The sequence below is a fragment of the Scleropages formosus genome, chromosome 7 (assembly GCF_900964775.1).
Source record: "Scleropages formosus chromosome 7, fSclFor1.1, whole genome shotgun sequence".
NCBI lineage: Eukaryota > Metazoa > Chordata > Actinopteri > Osteoglossiformes > Osteoglossidae > Scleropages > Scleropages formosus.
Genome location: NC_041812.1, coordinates 2,322,693 through 2,343,650, shown reverse-complemented (window position 1 = coordinate 2,343,650; position 20,958 = coordinate 2,322,693). Strand labels below are relative to the sequence as shown.

The 20,958-nt window shown below is 45.4% G+C and overlaps 1 protein-coding gene across 7 annotated transcripts in view; it reads right to left on the bottom strand.

The window, feature by feature from the left end:
- LOC108928010 (receptor-type tyrosine-protein phosphatase mu) overlaps positions 1 to 20,958 on the bottom strand; it is a 154,451-nt gene that overhangs the window by 12,055 nt on the left and 121,438 nt on the right. For 4 of the 7 annotated variants that reach the window (XM_018741734.2, XM_018741735.2, XM_018741736.2 and 1 more), the window contains 6 exons: positions 19,648 to 19,722; positions 16,337 to 16,530; positions 10,081 to 10,168; positions 9,153 to 9,229; positions 6,075 to 6,111; positions 1,821 to 1,918 (listed from right to left, as the gene is read on the bottom strand). In XM_018741734.2, the coding sequence (XP_018597250.1) occupies positions 1,821 to 1,918; positions 6,075 to 6,111; positions 9,153 to 9,229; positions 10,081 to 10,168; positions 16,337 to 16,530; positions 19,648 to 19,722 (569 nt within the window). The remainder of the gene's footprint in view (positions 1 to 1,820; positions 1,919 to 6,074; positions 6,112 to 9,152; positions 9,230 to 10,080; positions 10,169 to 16,336; positions 16,531 to 19,647; positions 19,723 to 20,958) is intronic. The other 3 variants (XM_018741737.2, XM_029253751.1, XM_018741739.2) reach the window with 1 other exon arrangement.

The following is a 20,958-nucleotide window of genomic DNA, read 5'->3' as shown; positions in this document are numbered from 1 at the left end:
AAGATCACAAGTTGCACAAATGCCAAATGAGATATTATCCAAAATACTAAAGGAACTTCTTGGAAATTAACTATTGTGAGCACAACTTCAACTATCAGAAATAAGAGGCAAGGCTGCATCCCGCCATTAGAGTATCATGGTCTTTTCGTTGTAATTTTTATTTTCAAACTACTGTATAATATACTTGAAGTCTCCAGTCTCTGAGATATGGAACCACATTAGAATCTCAGAAAGGAGAAATGGACTCTTCCCAAACCTATGTTATACATATTTTTCCCCCAGTTTCAAATATAAAGCAGCTTCCTTCTTTCCATTTTCTCTCCTTCTAGCTACAGACTGCATTTTGAAATATGTTCTTCAAGTCCACGTATACTTCATTCAATATTGGTTTTTGCTCCATGAAATCCCTATAAATAGATTTCTACCTTAGAGATGCTAAGGCAATTCTCAAATTTACAGTCTCATTTTCACATTAATAAGTTGTAAACGATTCTGCATCTCCGCAGACCAGTTCTTTTCTTCCCATCTAGTAGTAAGACGAGGGCTTAAAAATCCCATTAGGGCCAGAAAGGCATTCCCTTAAGAGGCTTGAACGATCTGCCCATATTATCAGTCAGACGTACAGCGGGGGAAAGATCCCACACAGCAACACTGAAGGCTTAAACCTTTACAGTGTGGTGATTTGCCAATTAAAGGAACTGGGGGGGTGAAACGTGCGAAGATGTATGAGTGTCTCGAGGATTATTTTCCATTTTCATAAAAAAAAAAAGAGGAAAAAAGTGTGTATGTATATTATTTATAGGTGAATAACGTTTTAACAGGTAGCTAAATAGAGCTTGAAGTCTTTAAAAATGACAAAACCCCTAAAAAAAAAGGCATGGAAAAGCTAATTTGAAGGTAAAAACGTATGAGATGAAAGCGGTGCTGCCCTAATAACAAGCACTTCTTCAGAGGCGTCTTCACTAATTAGCAGCAAAATTAGATTTCTGGATCCCAGTGACACATCCAAGAGTCTCAGGTCCCGTTCTGACACTCTGGAAGTCTAATCCCTGATGAGGATGAGGAATCTTGGGTTTCCTGGGGAATTAAATTAACTGGGGCCCATTATGCTATTTGATCAGCGTGATCGGCCAGCCGTTCAGGCAATGAACTCCTTGGATTACGACCTACATACATCATCCCACTTCGGACGATTTATTTCTGCTTTTGGGTGTGTGTGTGTGTGTGTGTGTGTGTGTGTGTGCGCGGTGTGTGCGCGCCTTTGCACTGATCTGCCGCTTCTCAGGAGCCCGGTGAAAGGGACGTTAAGAATCCATCAGTATCTAGACAAGCAGGGCCTCTTCATAGTCCAAGAGGCCAAATGTATGACCTACTGTGATGCAGCGGAACGGCTTTGCTGCCCCTCTTTGGCTGCCGCACTGGGTGACCACACTGCAGGGCAGCTGAGAGCGACCAAGAGATACCCTGAATTTTCCAGACAGCAGTGTTGTGCTGTGGGGTGGAGGCCCTGAATAGGTCGAGGGGATGTACAGGCTTGGCTTTCCAAACACAATCACGCAGTCAAAGACAGGCTTACTACTACAGGATAATGCCTGTGCTAAAAATAGATTCACTGAACTAAGAGGGTCCAAAATGAAGATTCGTTGTCATTTTTTCGACCGCAATGCGTGTATGATAGTACTGTCTCCACTCAGGGTGGGAAAACTCAGTGATGCTCTTCTCCAGGGAGGACAGAAGCAGGTGCTACTCAGTTACAGACACCGGGTGACGCTGTCAGCATCTGGATCTGTGTCGTTCCTTCGTTCATGAGCTGGACTTACCCTTCCCACCTCCACCAGGTTAGTGACCATGACAATGGTAGCTGTATTCTCCTGCCACACCATTCTCCAGAAGTCAATCACTGTCTCCTGCATGGGTCCTTTGGCAAGGGAGAGAAAGTGATAAAGAAGGAAAGAATGAAAAGACATGTGGAAAAAATATGCACTTATCCTTCATTATTCCATCTCCCGATATCCAATTTTTCGCTTATCGGGTCTTAAATTATTAATGCCGCTTATCGTTCATTGGTACGGATTTCCATTTGTTCGGTCTGAGATATCGGGTCCTGGCCGGCGACGCTAAACTGAGACCATTTGAAAATTGCCCTCAGCGGATCTGTGAGACGCACCGCACTGTGGGCACTGTGTACTCGTGCGCTCAGTGGCGCTCTGCAATTCTCCTCTCATTTGCGCGAAATGAAAAGAAAATTAATTGTTCTTACCTCTGTTCCAAATGCACACTAAACAAAATGCTAAAAAAGCTCTGCAGACACGGGTGCAAATGAAAAAGGTTTGCTGACGCACGCGCTATTAGAAAAAGCTTTGTGGACACAATCGAAAGAAATTATTTTTTTAATTGTTTGCTGGGAACCGACCGTCGAAAAGTAAAACCGCGTTCTTGTTATTCATTCTAATTTAATGTGTTGAACAACTTTTTCCTTATGGCATTAGACATGATTTACAGTGATGTTGGGATGAACTTGGAATGGACTGACACAAACTGGATTTTTCTCCCCATAAGTAAAGAAATGGCTAATTTCATTATCCGGCGATAAAAGCAAACCGGGACCAGATAATGGGGATCCGTGAACTGTGGCGTCTTCCAAAGGTGATCTAAACCGGAGCTACAGCATATGGCCTTCAGCCGGTGCCTCGCTGGTTGGTCCTTAATTTTTTTTGAGGAGGACTTTCATTTATACTTCAAATGTGGTTAAAATGCAGACCCCATTCGCTGCACGGGGACTGTGTTCCGTCTCCACGTTGCCATTGGAAAGGCTGTGCTGTCAATAAGGAAACAGTCACTAGAGGCACTAAATGCATTAAACAAAGTGCTTCAAATCATTGTGAGCTTGTAAATCTGCTTTGTTAAATGTTCGCATAGCAAATGCTTAATGACTTAATCAGAAAACAAGTGCAGCAACTTCAGCCAAACAAGTACATTAGCGAAAAATAAATATGCAACCCACAGTATATGCATACATTGTAATTTACCTTGAGTAAACTTGGCCCCACATCTGATATTACAATAAGCAATAAAGGTGCAATGACAGGAATTCAATTATAAGTTTAATTAAATAAAATTAGTACTATTTTTAATCAACAGCAGAATGCAAGAATTTCTTCTGACAAAATAATTAGTGTATGCAAATCTCCCCCGCTCGCACCCCCCAAGCGCTAGCGCACATTAGCCTGAGCAACAGCAAATTACATGCGGAGCAGCAGGAGCGGGCTCCTCCGCATCTCTCCCCGCACGAACCCTTGTGTGACCCACGCCGCCGCGGACGCTCGCGGGCCCTTGCGAAGAGGCGCTCGGCTCGCGACGGCGCCTTCGGCCAGCTGCCGGTTTCCCCCCGATTTGAGCCCATCTGTCAAAGCCCTCCCCTCGGTTCACCTGCGGTGACAACTCCCAGCGTACAAAGAAAAGCGCTCTCCAAAATTTGTCTTCCAAACCTCACTGTCCCATCCACGGCACACTCTTTACACGACGGTGTCTTATAAACCATTTTCCAGGCCACGGCGGTGCTCTGCAGAGGCCTTAGAACATAAGCATTAAGAGTGTTGATGTCGCCCAGCTACAAACCACATGCTGGTAACATCGGTTAGCGTAGGAACCAGGTTACTGGTTCAAGTTTCACGAGTCCCCTGCCGTCGTACCCTTAGGTGGATATGTGGGCTGAACAGCATCTGGTTGCATTGTGATTAGAACCATTGTCTTGTCTTGCAATTCAAAGACCAGGGATCGAATCTCTTTTCCTGCTTGTGGCACCCAAGAACAAGGCAGTTACCCTGAACTGCTCCAGTAAAAACATCACTCCGCTGTATAAATGGGTGAATCATTGTAAGTACCTAGGTGAACAAACCTAACATAACTCTTTGGAGAAAAGCGTCAGCTAAACATATACAGTAATAAAAAGGTTAAAAAAAGAAAAAAGGTATAAATGGGTAGTTTTAAGATAATTTAGAAAGAAGCCATCAGTTACACAATGGAACTATATTCATAATGGGGAGGCACGCGTGACACGGGGGTAGGGGAGCATCAGAGGAGCCGTTAGCTAGAGCGCGGACCCTCTCTCCACAGTACAATGGGCTCTACAGAGGGAAACACCTCCCAGAAGTCACAGATGTCCCGGGCAGCTGCGGTCCATCTATGGAAGCGGACCGCTCTCTCTCTCTGGGAGCACAGTGTGACAGCTGAAACAATTCGTCAAGACCGCGTCGGCAAACATTGCTCTCCAAGGAGCCCCAGTCCACCCCAACACCCCCTTGCATAAATATTCCATGATTTCGAACACTCGTGTCATATTACGTAGAGCCCAACCCTCTTCGGATCACGTTCTTCGAGGCGAGTTTGAAATCTCGTGCCCTACAGGGGAACGCGGTGACGGTCAGCGCTCACAAAAATGGGAGCGGTGTCTATGGCGTTGAACGTTTCCAACACTCCCTCCTCATTCCCGCTCACAAAGTCCTCCCACTTTCCCAACCGCTTCAGTGCTTTGGGCCCCAAACAACATTTTCAATTTTCTGTAATGATGAGACTTTGCATATTTCAGGGACTAATATATCTGCGCGGCCCACAAGCGTGTCCTCAGACCGCTGTTAGTGTGGGATGAAATGGAGATAAGCTGCGATGGCTAAATGGCCCGTTGGATGACATCTACGCAGAGCATGCTAATGAGGCTTTTACAGAGGGACAGCTGTTCTGGTGGCCTGCACTCCCCCCCGCCACATCCCCTTCTGCGGCACTGCCCGGTCGGCCAGTGAACGAGAGCCTACGAGGGGCATGTCACTGTGATTCTCACTTGAGTCACTTGGGTTTTCTGGCACGTGTTTCTCCCATTTCAGCTGTACCTATGAGGATGTACCAATGTATTAAGAGGCTGGTACAGACGGCGTAATGTAGGTGGTAATATGAGGATCCGGCAGTTTAGTTAGTGGCGAGCGAAGCATCCCAGAATCACCGAGAGTTCTTGTCAGCAACAATCAACAATCAAAGTATAAAACTCCCAGAGCATGTGGAAGGAGACACTTGGAGGAAGAGACGTGTAACATCCTTCTGAGCAACTTTTAACTCGAGACTACTACTAGTGAACCTACAACACAGGTGCTGCAACTCGGACGCGCTCCCGCCAGCTCCGCTGCCTCTTTGGTTGGCCGCCTGGGAATTTAGCCCCTCAAAGTTATTTTCAAAACAGAGCCTGGATGATTTGGGATTTCAGGTGGGTTAACGGCGAGATGGATGTCAGCTCTCGACAGCTCGGAGCGCTCGGGAGCACCGCGGCCCGCACCCACGTGAAACAGGGCCCAACTTTGCCTAGAACTGGACCAGATGCAGGAGAGATCCCCCACCACCCCATCCCACCCCACCTGCTTGTTATGCTAGTCGATGCCTAAATGTGAGCACGGAGGAAGGCAGGCTGCTTTAATAAAGAAACGATTATGCAACTCCCAGCTCCACTAAACCAGATTGAGAGTCTATTAGGGCCTGATTACATTTGCCTCTTTTTTAGCCGAGCTGAATTACCTTTGCGCGTGGTGTCCTGACGTGTAGAAGGGAGCCGCTAAGAATTTCATAACAATTAACTATCAATCAGACTTAACCTCTGGGGCTTCGGAAAGTGCTCCTCGCGTAAGCATCTGTCTGTGAGATTAACAGGGAAACGAAACGCGCCAGTCCGCCCCGGCTAATCCATTTATTTATTATTCCCCACCCTGGCTCGCTCGCGGGGTTGATTAATTGTTCTAACACTTCAGCACAAAGTGGCCTGGACGTGTGTGTGTGTGTGCACGATTTCCTGAGGGTGGGGGGTTGCCGAGGGGCACGCCCAGAGCTCTGCTGAACTTGCACATCCGTTCCAAGCTCTCGTGTCGACAGCAGCCTGCGAAATGGCTCACGAGCTTTTTGCCGGGTGACCCGACAACGTGAGAACACGGCCACAAACGTGTTAAGTGCACGCCGTTGAAAAATGTGCGTGTTTCTGTGCGGCAGCTCAAGTGTAACGAGGAGGGGGGGGGGGCAGACATTAAGAGGTCACTTACCTTGAGTGGCAATGTAATGGTTTGGCCGGTGGTAGCCCTGCAATCAAAAAACGGTACGATAATTAAAAATTAAGCAAAGGTTTTCAAATCTAACTCATACTTTCGCAAATAAACCGCTGATTGCGGGCGTGTGAAACTTGGGTACACGGTGAGATTGCAACGCAGACTCGGTAAATAAGACAATAAATTTTTACATTTTTAAAAATGCCAGTGTTGAGCTAGTGGCACAACAAATGAAACAGCCATGTGATTGGAGAAAAAACTGCCTGGAGTTAACGCTTCGCAGGTCATCTGTTGTAAGGCGGAAAGTACAATTTCGTCAGGGACACCCAGTAAGTGTCCCAAACATAATGCAATAGCCACAAACATATTTTTACATGCGATAGTGTAACACATGCATGCGCGCGCGCGCACACACACACACACGGAAGTTTAAACTCCTCCGGTACTGACTGAGGCACTTATCTCCGCAATAGGTTTACTCTCCCCAGGATTATTCTAATCCCTTCAAATTTCATTTGTTCAATCTCTTGTATTCTCACGAGAGATACGCATGCAGCAAGAAAACATTGCGAATTAACTGCAATTCCCATCCTGGCGTGGACCTGATTGTCTCCCTCGGCTTGCCCGTCTCCTATCTCGACCATATTCAATTTAATTTGACTGTAATTAATGTTTCCAAACTGAAATAAAAGGACGAGCACAAAGGATACTTCCCCCTCTGTGATCCTCTGGGTTATTTCAGCTGTTGAATTATGCTCTCTTTTAATGACTTCTTTATCTGCTTGGACCACATAGAGATTTGTTTATTCTTTCAAGCAATGCAGAGGCGTAATGTATTTGTGGGTGAATGTGAATTCTGACGGCATCTTCTGCCACATTAGAACTGGAAACATCCTAACATCCTATGAACGTTGAACAAACTGGGTCGCGCACAGAGAGATGGCCAAGGTCTTTGCTGCAACGCAGAACGCCTTTCCTCGTGTCACTCGCGTAGGCTGGCCGCGATAAGAGAATCCACGAAACGCGGTGCCTTCGTTTCATATTTCACCCACAAACTATTACTGCCTTTGTCTAGCTGATAAAACAACATCAGTGGCAAAAGGAACGTTTATACTTCACATAAAGTGATTAAATGGTTTTTCAAAATATTCTTCAGAGTGAATCATGAAAGAATTGATGAAAAGGGACACAACTCCAGCAAACAGAATCTTTTTCTAGATAATAAAAAATACAAATCATTATTATTAGACCTGTGAAATAAGTTCCACTTTAAAGATGCCTGCGTTCCGCAGTAATTAGCACCTCCGAGTCCCTCTGAAAGGAGCAAGAGGCTCCCGAAACCCACAGGCCGCAGGGTCCTTCCTCACTGCAAAGCCACAGGACCGATGGATCGCTCAGCAGCTACTCTCTTTTGTACACGTGCGCTCAAAGGAACCCTTTCTTTACCCTGGGAGGCATCGGGGCCGTGCACGAGCACGTGGTATTAGCCACCGTAGAAGAATCCGGAAGTCATGCGGACGCCATCATTACGCCGTCCTGACGGCGGGTGGCAATCATTAGATATGTGCTGTTTGCTTGGTGTGGAACGGACATCCTGTGCGGGCAAAAGCACTGAGAAGAACCGGTGACAGCCGTCTCGCCATCGAGATCCAAAGCAGCCACTTATCTATGCATTAAGGGTTGAACTTCAACAGCAGCCTCTGAAAAAAGGTGACTATTTCTACCACGAAATAACGGCAACTTGTTTTCATACATACATATTACTGTCCCATGTTTTAAAGAGAATATTTATTTTGTTTAAAAGTGAATGTTTGGGTGGTTTGATAAATATTGTATGCTCGCTCTGTATACAAGGGTTTATTAATTTAGACAGGCCTGGAGATTATGGATTAAAAAAGGTTTCTGCAAAGCAAAAAGTCATTAATCAGTCAGCATGGCTTCTAAGTACTTCTCAAAAGAAGCAGGCAGCACAGATTAAGCCATATTCAATCAGAATCCTCTTTAATATGCATATATTCTTGTCTAATAATGGGGTCTGCCTTTGTGGGAATCTTTTATGAAGCACTTGGAACATAATGTGCCATACACTGAAAGGCGGATGTGTAAATAATTAAAGGCCTTGCATTTGCGAGGTGTCCCACCTGCATTATGAATTTACACACATCCCTTTGAAGGCGTCTCTAAAGTCTGTCAGCACCGTGGGGCTGCAAATCAGGACATTACGTGGGGAAACATGGCGTGGGCCCGGCACCTTTGCGTGCGTGTGTGTGTGTGTGTGTGTGTGCGTGTGTGTGTGTGTGTGTATGTATAAACCTGGAGCAGCCTGAGGGGGTGGGAGGGGGAGTGGTCCCAAACGGAAAACAGCAGGCCAAACTAAATGCAACGCGGCAAAGGGAATAGCAGCGAGAGGACACAATGCCAAAGGTGGAAACGCGGCTGGTGTCCAGGGCTCTCACCACGGAACCACGTCCTAAAGACAATACCAGAGAAACGGGTGTGGTGTGTAGAGCCAAACGGAATCAATGGCATGAGTGCCGGTGAAGGCTTTGCACCCGACTCTCTCTCGCTTGGGTTCACCATTATTCACACACTGCTGGGCTACTTTTGTATGTATATACAGTATCTGTACTGTCTTATATCACTTGATTGTTGGACAAACTCCGTTCAAACGCTTTTGTGTCGCACTTGATCACAGAGCTACAGATGCTACACAAAATATTAAATACCTCTAGGAAAGTGCGGTTGCTACTGTGCATGGTGACAAGGGTAGCTGTTGAGACAGGGCTGAGACCTGCTTCCAACTCCCTTTTCAATTTAATACACCACTATCCACTCCTTCGCTGTCATCCTCTCCCCCTCCGTTCTCCTTCCCAATCCATCCTGTTCAGCCTTCGCCTGCCCTCTCCCATTTAGTCCCCTCACACCCATCCCTTCATGACCCTGACCGGAGCGGGGCTGTTCTCCATCAGCGAGAAGGCAGCGCAAAGTGCCCCGGCCGCTTCCCGCCACCAGCCCCGCAGAGATACCGCACATCCTGACCTTTGTGTTGAATCGCTGGCCAGCGCATGTACTTACATCAATGTAATTTGCATTGATGTAATCCGAACCTTGCTCCCCCTCCAAGGGCTGGAGTCTGACGCGGGAATGATCATCTGGAAAAAAGGACAGAGGGAAGAGGGGGGTCACGGAGCGAAAGAGAGAAGCACAGAGTGAGTAAAGTGGCCCGGGGGGAGGACACCAGAGGCAGCGCGAGGGACACAAGAGGTGGGTCATCAGAGGGAGAAACCTTCACCTTCATACCTGTCCTCCTGTAGCACGGAAGCGACTCAACGCACGAGCACTGGAATTTACAGGACATAAATACATTCATATAAATACATGTGGCAGCTACCGCAACCTGCCTGCTCGCTAGATGGCTGTGAAATTGGTTGTTCATAAAAACCAGTCAACTGAAACCTGATACTAGAGAGATGCTTGTGTGGCTATTTGAGCAGAGATGTAGGAGGGATAGTCATTTCACAAACAAAGCTGCTCTTCTGATTACATTTCGCCAATATATTTCTTCCTTGACTATAAAGCTCCACATTTGATAGAGGTTATAAACTTAGCTTCGCATAAAGCTATCTGTTCCTTTTTTCCCGCAATCTCACCTTGTTTTCCAAATACAACAGAGACAATCATATCGCTTTAAATCTCACTGGTCACTAGTGGCATTAAACGGTAATTTCTGACTCACCCAGCTGCCCACTGGCCACCTTTCCTCATACTGGGTAAGTGTTTTACACAAAAAAAGGAGTCAATGTTTTTTATCCCATAAAACCAAACTACAGATTTTACTGTTATCATTAGTAATATCTATACATTACAAACAATAACAAAAATTGCTATAAAACAAACGACTGTGAATGAGTCTAGCACAATAACAAAGATATTACTGACTTTTTTACTGCTACATTATCTAGGAACAAGCTCGAAACAGAGCAAATGCGTGGTGTTTACACACATGCGATGATGTTCCCGTATCGGTTCTTCATTCTGTTCTCGTCCTTCTTCGCCGAGTCCCACGGAGCAGACTGCCCTTCAAAAAAACTCTGAAACGAGAAGATGAGACAGACAGAGCAGGGACATGAAACGGCATGTCGTTCGTCACTCTCTCGCATGACAACTCTGTTAAAAGACACAAGCCTTCTCAGTTAAAAAAATGGAAACGTTCTTTCGGAGAAAAAAAAAAAGGTGGGGGGGGGGGGGGGGGGGCGATGTATGTCCACATCATTATTAGACATGAAAAGCGGGAGAGAGCGGTTCCCTTGGAGTCATGTCAGGCAGAGAGCCCATTAGGGCTCCGGCAGGCAGCGTCGCACTCCAGCTGGCCCCGAGCAGGACTCGGCGTGCCGCAGATCTGCCAGCGAGAGCCACAGCCGCTCTGTTTGAAGGACAGGGGCTCAAGGAAAACACCAGTCCACTCCTGGCAGATCAAAACAACTCAGTCCGCCGACACTCATGAATTATTAATTGCGTGCGCGCCCATGACTTTGCCGTTCTGATCTCGATCAGAGTACAATTACAAAGAATTATGAAAATAAATTTTAGCCGCGGGATCACTGTTTTTGCTGGGTCACAGTACAAGAGTCCCCACATGCTGGCATCTGTCAGTTAAGGAAATACATCTGAACGCGCCTATAAATGAGTGATGCTTTGCTATGGAAACCACATCCCCAAATCAAAACAACGTCTTTGAGAGCTTCTCGGCAAATGAGTCCGAGTAGCCATGAGAACACGTCTCCGGTGACTTATCCATCTTAGATTTAAGTCACGTCTTTTCATCAAACAAAGGCTTGACATGAAATTAATTCCAGAACAAATAAATAAATATTTCATAAAACATCACTAATGACGACTGGCAGACCTGACTATGTCAAAAGGCAGCGCTGTACTGGCGAGGGGGGGTGGGGAGAAGTTTCGGCGTCCATCAAAATAAAAACTGCTGTTTTCTCCACTCTTTGCAACTTTGAACAATGGACAAGTGGTGGAATTTAACACAACATAATTAACCATCACGAGGGAAGCACAGGCCTACAGCAGCTCTGCAGCCAAGTCTATTAACTTAGATGGACTAAGGAGCTGGAGACCTTTCTTCTGAGACAATGGGATAAGGTCAGGAATAAGGTTTTCATATGCAAGCTAAAAGGTGTCCGAATCACCGGCTCTAGAAATAAAGACACCGCTGGCTGCGCGCTCGCACAGGGGCCGAGGCCTCGCGAACCGCACGGTGGGAACGTTGAAGGGCGTACGCTGAATGCGGACGGCGCGCTCTTCAAACACGTTTGCGCCGGTGGGGGGAGATGCTTAAAAGAGCTTCGATGCACATTGGAGAGTTAGTGCGCGCGGAGAATGCGTTCTCGGAAAAAGTGACACGTGCCCAGTTTGGCGACACCGCAGCCGTCGTCCCGCGGAGTGGCATGGAACTGGAAGGACAAAGGGGGAAACTGTGCTGGCGATATCCCACCAATACATACAGTCCTGGGAGTGACAGGACAGGACAGAGCAGGACAGGGCAGGACATGACATAGGTACAAGTTCGCAGCACCTGCAAGGCACGCTTTGACTACACCTCACACTTACTACTTACAAGACTAAAATCACCTCACATATTTCTGTCCAACACATTACGGTGGACACTAAATATTACTTATTAAAATATTTTAACAGAGAGACAAATCAATATGAAAAACAGCCAAAAAACTACCGAGTTACGTAGAGAGATCCTTAAGGATAAAATGCATTATGTTGCACTAAACCCTCCTAACTCTACTTGTATCTCAGATGGTATGAGCAGCGGTAGATACCAGTGAGTTACGTTTATTCCATTACTTGTTCTTCAGGTAACTTCCCAAGAAATTGTACTTTTAGAGTAATTTTTGGCACCAGTGCTTTTTAACGATGAGTATATTTGCAAAGAAAAAAGTATTTCTACTTTCTTGCATGTCACCCTCTTCTTGTCACTCTTGATTTTTTGGCATCTAATGTTTTAACTGTTTCTCTTTAAAATCATATCACTTCTTCGGCAAAATTCGGTAACTCCTCCTCCTCACTGTCATCTGACAATCCTATGGATTTCATTGGTCAGTGTTTTTTCTTAGGCAATCAGAGTTTATTGTTGAGTATCGTCCCACCTTAACCGACAACTCAGTTCCTTTGTGTTCAGCACAAACCATGCTGGATACCCAGTGCTGGATACGCAGAATGAAGGTAGAAACTAACTGTAAGTAGTTTAGCACACAAACCTAACACTGGAATTTGCCCTGAGCTAAAGCATAAGCTACGTGATGGTTAATAATAATAATACTGTGGCCCTTCTTTAATTTATTTCCAGAATTGATTTAAATAACTGAATTTACTGAAAAGATACATACATTATATTTTCCAGAAGTTAAATCTGTACACTAAAGCTGTTAACAATGTGAGTGCTTCAGAACATTAGAAAGCTTAATCTGAATGAAAGAAACTTGAATTGACTTAATTGATTGTTTTTTTTTTTTTTTTTTTAACCTTTTCTAAACTTTTATCATAGAAAATTTCTGGAAAAATAGTTTTACTTTAGTATTTTTTTAAATAACAGACTTTATATTGGGTATTAGACAGCTGTACTCGCAAAGTGAAAGTCACACAAAGTCCTGTGCTATTAAACTTATTTCAAAGTGGCAACTTTTGGCACCAAACATATAGCACTTGACAGGGACGTACAAAGTAAGCAGTAGGATGGAGTTCCAGTGTACCACAGAAAAAAAGACACATCTTACATTTAAACAGGCAGAACCAAGAGGAAAACAGAAGGAAAGAAACTCAGAAACACAGAAAACAGAATTCTTAAGTGAAATTCCCATAAATAATGCAGCATTCAAAACCATATTAGTAACAAGCAATTCACTTTGATTGCAATTTATTTCTAGACTAAAGTGATTAATTCTGAAAACAGAAGCATATAATTCCTTTAACTGTAAGAATTTTCAAATGTGATTTACGCCGACTTTGAGAAAACAGCGACCCTTAGGTGCAGCTAAACAAAACCGATCTTGAGGAGTAAAAATCTAAAACTTGCCGCGTGACGTAAATTCTACTGCCAAAGTCTATGCGCACATAGTGACAATCAGATTATTACACGACTTTGGTGTGCTGAAATTTTGTTGCATTTGCATTGCTTTAAGATGCTGAATGTGAATACGAAATATAAATATTAATACGCAAGGCAGACTTTGAGCCGCCACAGAAGAAACTTGAAGGGAAACAGCTGAAAGGGAGCTTGGGGGCTTTCACCTGCTCTGCTGACATTACTTATTCTGAACCAGACGACAGTCCACGTCCACAGGGCGTGCAGGGTAATGCAGTGCAATGGAGTGCCGCTACGGGAAGAGCGAGGCCGGTGCACAGGGACATGGGGAATTCGGGGGTGCCAAAACGTCGCGCACGGCCCTCGAACCCCTGCATTGGCGCAGCCTCGTTTTCCACGGCCTGCGGGAAGGCTGACGTGAAGCGGCGTAACTGACGTAGAGCCCAGACTCAAAGAGCACCTTCATCAGGCACTTCATTACACCAGTTAAAGCCAGAGCGTGGGACACACCAGTGAAACCTCCGTTGCTTTGCACGCTTTACGCTGCGAATGTGACTGCTCTCCGGGGAAACGAGCACGGAGCTCAGACACAATTCCTAGGTGCTGCTGAGGTCCGAGTAAAATTGAGCGTCACGCTGGGGAATAATGACAGCCTGCGATTTCGTACAAATTGTCACTGTTGTGCTGAACAATGACAAAGACAATATAATGGAAACTTGCACGCAAATCCGTTCACCGACGGGAGCAACAGTGCAGCTGTTACACACTACCAGCGAGACTGCGTGAAGCACAAGAGATGGAAATTCTGGTCACAACGACCAGGGACAGACGGCTCGCACAGGAGAAGACAGGATGGTCACGTCCTGCTGTTGAGAGAGGAGCAAAGTACTCAAACATGTTTTATTTTGCTGAAACTGTTCGCATCTCTGCCGTCCAAAGGAATAAAGGTAAAAACATTTCAGCTCTCACTCTGACAACTTTAATTCAAAAACAGAAATTCCATTAGTTATCAGCTATCAGGGTAAAAACGCGACGCAAAGGCTTCCAGATTTCAGCAGGCGCTTTAATATTTCCCGCAACATTTCCCGGGCTGCGGGAAAGGCGTCGGCGTTGGCAAAGTAGACACGCTTGCCAAGACGTACCCAAAGCAAGATGGAACGGCACACTTTGTGGCTCATCAATTAATTAATTTTCAGGGGCGAGCATAATTATTAATACATTTTGAGAGGGTCTCTAACCTCCAATTAAGGGAGATACCATCCCAAAATGCACCATAAAACACAGAATACATAAATATAAATAAACGTTAAAATGTGACAGTCCTAAAAGGCCTCCTTTTTGGTGCAATTCAGACAAATCACCTAGAAAGTACACTGAATTTAGGAGCTAAAGTACATGACAGTTAGCAAAGCCAAGAGGGAAAAAGCAAGGAAAGGCATCTCTTTAGCCCTTTTTTTACAATTAAGCAAGTTTGATTTACCGCACAGTTCTGTCAACTTTAATGATGAAATGTTGGGATCTAAATCATCCAAATGGTCAAAGTGAAGCTCATTCATCCAAGGACTGGAGAACAGAAGCATTATTTTTCCTTGTTGGCGAATTTCATAAACCTTCAGCATTCAACTGCTGAGATACAGTAATTTTTTAATTAAAAAAAAAAAGTTTTCCTTTGAATTTTTATTCTTCTAAATGTCTGTTTTGTGAAGGAAAGGGAGGATAAAAGTCACCGTAACACTCGTTCAGGGACACTCGACAGGGAGAAACACAATTTTCTCACTTGACCTATAGTGTGTATTCTGGTCATCTTTCCACAAAACATTCTTAAATACATTCACATTCCTTGAAGAAAAAATAACGAAGGACATTGAGCAAAGCTACAGGAGACCGCCTACTGAGCTGCATCACTGACTATAACGTACGGACTAGAATTCTGCCACGGCTACAACTCATAAATAGCCAAAAGTATATGCTTACCTCATTTATCTTTTCCAAAGATAATGTACAGAATAACAAGAAGCATGGGTCAAAGAGAGACAAGTGAACAGTTTAGTTGGTGCCTCGCCTCCGTCCGCATCGCTGTCAGAGGTCACTAAGCGGAGACATCGCAGCAAAACGGCATCTGAGCATCACACACAAATGAGTTCTTCGCTACATAAGCTAATCTACGTTTCACTTGACATGTCGAAGGATTAGGAAAATAACAGTGAGAGGAATGGTAGCACTATGCATTCAACCAGCTGTGCGGCTCCATATTTAACGCCCAGCATGGACACACCTGAGCTGGGATTATGGAAGGAGGCATTAATGTAATTTCGCTGTTGTCCCGCTGCCGAGCGGGAAGCGAGGATGGAGGGGGTTGTGGTGCTCAGTACCGATAAACGTGTCCAACACACAGGCCAGAAGCCCCCTTTTATCGGGATCAGAGGAGACAGCCAGAACCCCCCCTCCACAGACACACACACGGCAGCACTGCTGTGAATAGCGACAGAGCTGGGGGACTGGTGTTTAACAGAAAACATGCATTCGGTTTAATGAGAGGAAAGGAAAATGGTGCCGTGTGGCGACCGGGACCCTTCTTTGCCCACTTGGGCATACGGTATGCGTACGACAGTGGGCCGTATCAAAGCTCGGCAGCAAACTCTGCGGAATGCAAAGGGTTGCCAGCGCCTTGCGATGGCATGACTTTTCTCAGATGACCGAGACAAAATAGGACACATTAAAATAAACTACGTGCGTTCGGGATCTCCAAATTCAAGGCTCACTTTCACTATAGAAACGGTGGCTTGGCTAGTTAGGCGGATGGCTGCTATTTGCAGGGTGTTAGAAATCAGGGTGCTGCACTTGCACAGCGAGCGGGAGGCACAAGGGACACAGGGACGGCACACAGGCTACAGATGGGGACACGGCGACTGTACATTATGGAGCCACTTCCCACTACACGAGGCTCGGCGGAGAAAGGAAAAAATGTCACGTTTCACATCACACCACACCAAAACGTGATTCACACTACACAATGTTCAGGAGAAACGAAAGAGTAAAGTAGCTGACACCGCACAGTTTAAAGGACGACAGGGGGCAGTTGGCGGAGGAGCGGAGCGCAGACATGGAGGCGCTGGGCTACTGCAGACGGGTGGCTCGTGCGGCCGCTCACCTCGTACTCCTCCTTGAAGCCGTAGCCTTCGGCACACTTCATCTGCGTGATGTGCTGCAGCAGGTCGGCGACGCGGATCGCCGGGTGCAGCTGGCCTGTCTGGTAGGGAACGTCGGCCGCCTCACGTTTCTTGTATGAGTGGCTGTGAGACTGCACCAGGCTGCTCGTGTCGCTGGTCATCGTCTGGTTCTCATCTGCAACACAACAGCAAAGGGGGAAGAGATGGTCATTGCCAAAGGGCTCCGAGGAGACCTACATCTCAGCTAAGACATAACCGCAGCGGAAAAACACTGAAAACCCTTAACTATACATGGATGTAACACCAAATTACTGACTAAATGGAGTGATGCACAAGCCCTCGTAAATTACATTAAAGCATTTCAGATCTTTTTCATATGGACACTGAAACTTAGCCGCACTGTACAGCACTTTCCAATCATTTGTGTTTCTGTGACAGTTATATTGCAAAGTGCTCCAAGTAAAATCTCTGTGACTCAGTGGTCCAGCAAAGCATATTAATAACAGGTTGACACACATTACTAATATGTTTACTATAAACAGTCGTATTACTCCCTATGCTAACAGCATTCAGTATAAAAACACAACTGTTAATCCTTCCACACATTATGACTGCGGTATGCATGATACCAACCCTTCACATAATTCAACCAATGGCAAAATGAGGTTGTGTACATGTCGCTATGGTGATGGCTGATGGCGATGACCAGTGAGAATGGGGTTGGTGGGCTGTGGTGGGTACAATGAACTACACCGTGTCTGATGAGGCACCCTTGACTTTTGGTTGTTTTTTTTTTTTTTTTTTTTTAAATAGTAAAAAAAAAAAAAAAAAAGGTTAAAGAAACCACTGAAGAAAAGAAAAGTCAGAAGAGGAAAGATGCAAGAACGTCCACAGGTGCATGAAACGGCGATGGGTCACTGGGCTTGCCATGCCAGCGAGTGGCTCCGCGGCATACACACAGGGCATGGGATGGAAATGTCAACTGCCATGCACGTCAACACACGTCAGAGGCTGCCCCCCTCCCCCACCGGACGCCTTCTCCTCCCCCAAACAGGGCAGACTGGGAACTTACCATTAATTGGCACTTTATAAGGAGATACATAACAGGTTAAATGTGAAGAAAGAGAGAGGAGGAAAGAGAGGAAACAGGGTATAAGCAACAATATAGCATGAGCACGGCACAGTTTTCTAGGTGAGTTGAGTTAGGCAACATCACAAGCCTACTGAGTCTTCATTGTCTATCCAAAGGACATCTAGCAAAAGGTTTGTTCTGGGAGCACTCACTATGGATGTTGTAGATGTTCATGTTTAACCTGGCTACTTCGGTTCAAGAGAAAAAAAACAAAATTAAAAATGAAAGTAAGACATTATGTAGAATAATTTACTGTCTTAAAATGAACTTATGCCAAATAATCTATTTTATACTTCTTGAAAATTAACAGCCTCGAAACATAAAAAGTATCTCACAATCAAAATAAGTTTGGGACAAAAAAAATAGAGAAAACTTTCGCACAACTATCGCAGTGTTTGCTGCGACACTGCGACCGTAACTGCTGTCAGACTCACTTGCGTGGAAAGCACGGTACATGACAATGCTGTGTTCGGTTTGTTCCTGCTGTCTCGAGCCCTTTGCATGAAAACACTGCCGAAGCGGGAACACGTCATGTTCCTCAAAGCCGCCGCAACGACAAGAGCGTGTGTGTGTGTGTATCCAGGCAAACAGCTATCCATTATTAATACAAGGCCACATCTGTTTAATGTTATAAGTACATCCTCTAGTAAGCGAGGTTCTGTTTTTAGGGCAAAATACTTTGCGACGCATTGCGTTTCCAATAAAGAATAGTAATGACTTATGTTTTTAAAGGAAAAAAGAAAGAAAACCCTTTATTATTCTGTTTTATCAGGAAAAAACAAACAAACACTGCCAAACAAAAACAAAAAACAAGTAGGTCACTAGTAGCTAGCCAAAGGCAGCGGCAACATTAAAAGGAATAATGAAAAGGTTCTTTGAGGAGGAAGAATAATAAGGAGTCGCTGAGGAAGCCAAGTGCGGCTAGCCTTAACCTTCTCTTCCTCCTTGGCACTTGACCAGCGCTCGCTGTTCTAGCAGGGGATCCGACCGCACACGGAACGTGCCGCCATGTTCGTTTCTCGCTTCGGGGGCGGGGGGGCGCTACCTTCTCGCGCAGAGACAGAGAGGTCAAGAGTCACGGGCCGCTGTGACGGGGGGGGGGCTGCGTCGCCCACCCTGCCACTCCCCCTCATCCAGTCCACATTGTATGTCCATGCATATGAGAGGTCATAGACATACGTGACATCACACGCACGACACGGAATGCGGATGGTATGGAGTGAAGCCAGCCTCAGCTCGGGGAAGCCCTCGTTCCACAGAGAAGAAAAAAGCAGGCAGGTATGGAGGTGAAGAAGCCATCCTCAGAAAACAACCGAAAGCAAACCAGGACACAAAAGGTATTTCCTTTGGTGAAACACTTCACTGTGCTTCCCTAGCAAAAACCAAAAATAAGGGAACACAACTAACTGAAAAAGCACATGGTCTGTCTGAGAAGGCATCGTGGAAAAGTGGGGGCGGGGGCGGCAATTTCTCACCTAAGATAGCGGTTGGCACAAAGGGATCTGCCCAAACGCCAGCATGGAGTTGGACGATTACAAGGAAGAAAAAGAGCGCATTAAAGAAGTGAATGCATTACCCTGCGGGTCAGAGAGCAAGAGAATAAAGCAGTTGTTGGCATTACAGTTAGTTTCTGCAGAAGCCAGAATACAGATGAGAAGAATCAGGAAGCCTATGACTCCACTCCTGCTTGGAAGAACTTCAAGCTGAACAGATGTAGTATAACTGCCACATATACACAACGTATGTTAAAAGAATTTACAAGTGTAACGATTACGAAGGAAACTGTCTCATTTGGAAATGTACAAACTTACCACATATTTTCAAACATGGGTAGACTAACGGTGGCAGGCTTATGAGCCAACTGCACCAAGTTCCATGCCCAATAAATAAATAAACAAACAAATAAACAAACAAGCAAACCAACTCCATTAACTAGTTCAAAAATTACAATTACCGCAGAACACATTCATCCGAAACTTGTTACACCACCACCTTATGTCATTTTTCTTTTTAACCCAGGAAAAATTTTAAAGAGCCACCAGGCAGATCTGGACATCAAAACATTAAAAATAAAAACTCAAAACAGCACAGCATTCAGTAACATGTTCCACCCAGGTATACAAGTGTAACTGGTTAGAAGTGAAGAGGTGAGACGGTTACCTGGGTAGTAGGAGTTGGGGACAGTCGTGCTAAGTGTGTTAGTCTTCATAGTGAATGATGACGGGGAGGATACAGCTTGAAAGAGAAACAAAGAAGCCAAACACAATAAGAACGAGACAAAATCGTTTCCTGGCAAATTATGGCATGACGCAAAACAGTATTTCTTACTTCATTACCTTATGAAAGCCATGTTGGGACAGGTGTACACATGTGGAAGCTACTGACAGCATGCAGTATGTACCTTCATGACACTTCCATAACAAAGACAAAAGACTAAGAATTGAGAGCAATCGCAAAAAACACCCATTTAAAAAGTGCTGCTGAATGAAAAATTTCAGTACGACAAGTTTAACGCAAAGATGGCGTGTAGAAGTTATCATTAATCAATAAAGGGCGGGTGGTGCCGCGTGAGAGAATTGGCAGTGAGCAGCTGGTGCTGCCGCGACGACTTCACTGTTGGTTAGGAAAACAGCCCGTACAGACAGCCAAACAAAGTCGTGTCTGAAATGGTCTGAAAAGGTCTGAAAAGATCTGCTGTCTAATGAGGAGCTAAAGGTGAGCCAGTGGCTGCTGAGGCCTGAGCCACATGGAGTGATAAACACAGCTTAGCAGGGTCACAATTACCATGGAGAAGGGGGGTCAACTTTGCCTGATCGCAGGGGAAGTAAACCTTGAAAAATGACCAATGAGGAGAAGAGCAACTGTTTGCCAAACTTACGCAGTGGTTCTCCAGTCTCGCGCGAGCTCAACTACACTCTTGGGTTCAATGTCTTCCATTAACAGGTGAGCAGTTAATACATGAATTAAGTCCCCGAATGATTAAGGACATTAGCCAGAACATGACCAGTAGTGGGTACAGTGAGAAGTGCTGCCACTTTACAGCACCTGAGCCATTTGGCCATAGGTGTGAATCTGGCTCAGTCAGTGTGGAGTCTGCATGTTCTCTGGGTGCTCTGGTTTCCTCCCGCAGCCCAAAGACATGCAGTTCACTGTGATTGGTGATCCCAAATTGCCCGTACTGTGGTGAATGGGTGAACTAATGTGTGCGAATGGGGCAACCCTGCGATGGACTGGAGTCCTGTCCAGAGTGTACCGCTCTCAGCCTGGTGCCCAGTGATTCCGGGACAGGCTCTGGACCTCCGCGGCCCTGACCAGGACAAGCAGCGAATGAAATGGATGGATGGATGGATGGATGGATGGATGGATGGATGGATGGATGGATGGATGGATTGATTGACTGATTGATTGATGGATGACCCGTTCGTGGGAGAGTCAAGGTAAAGTAAGGATAAGTGCTGTTGAGCTGAACTT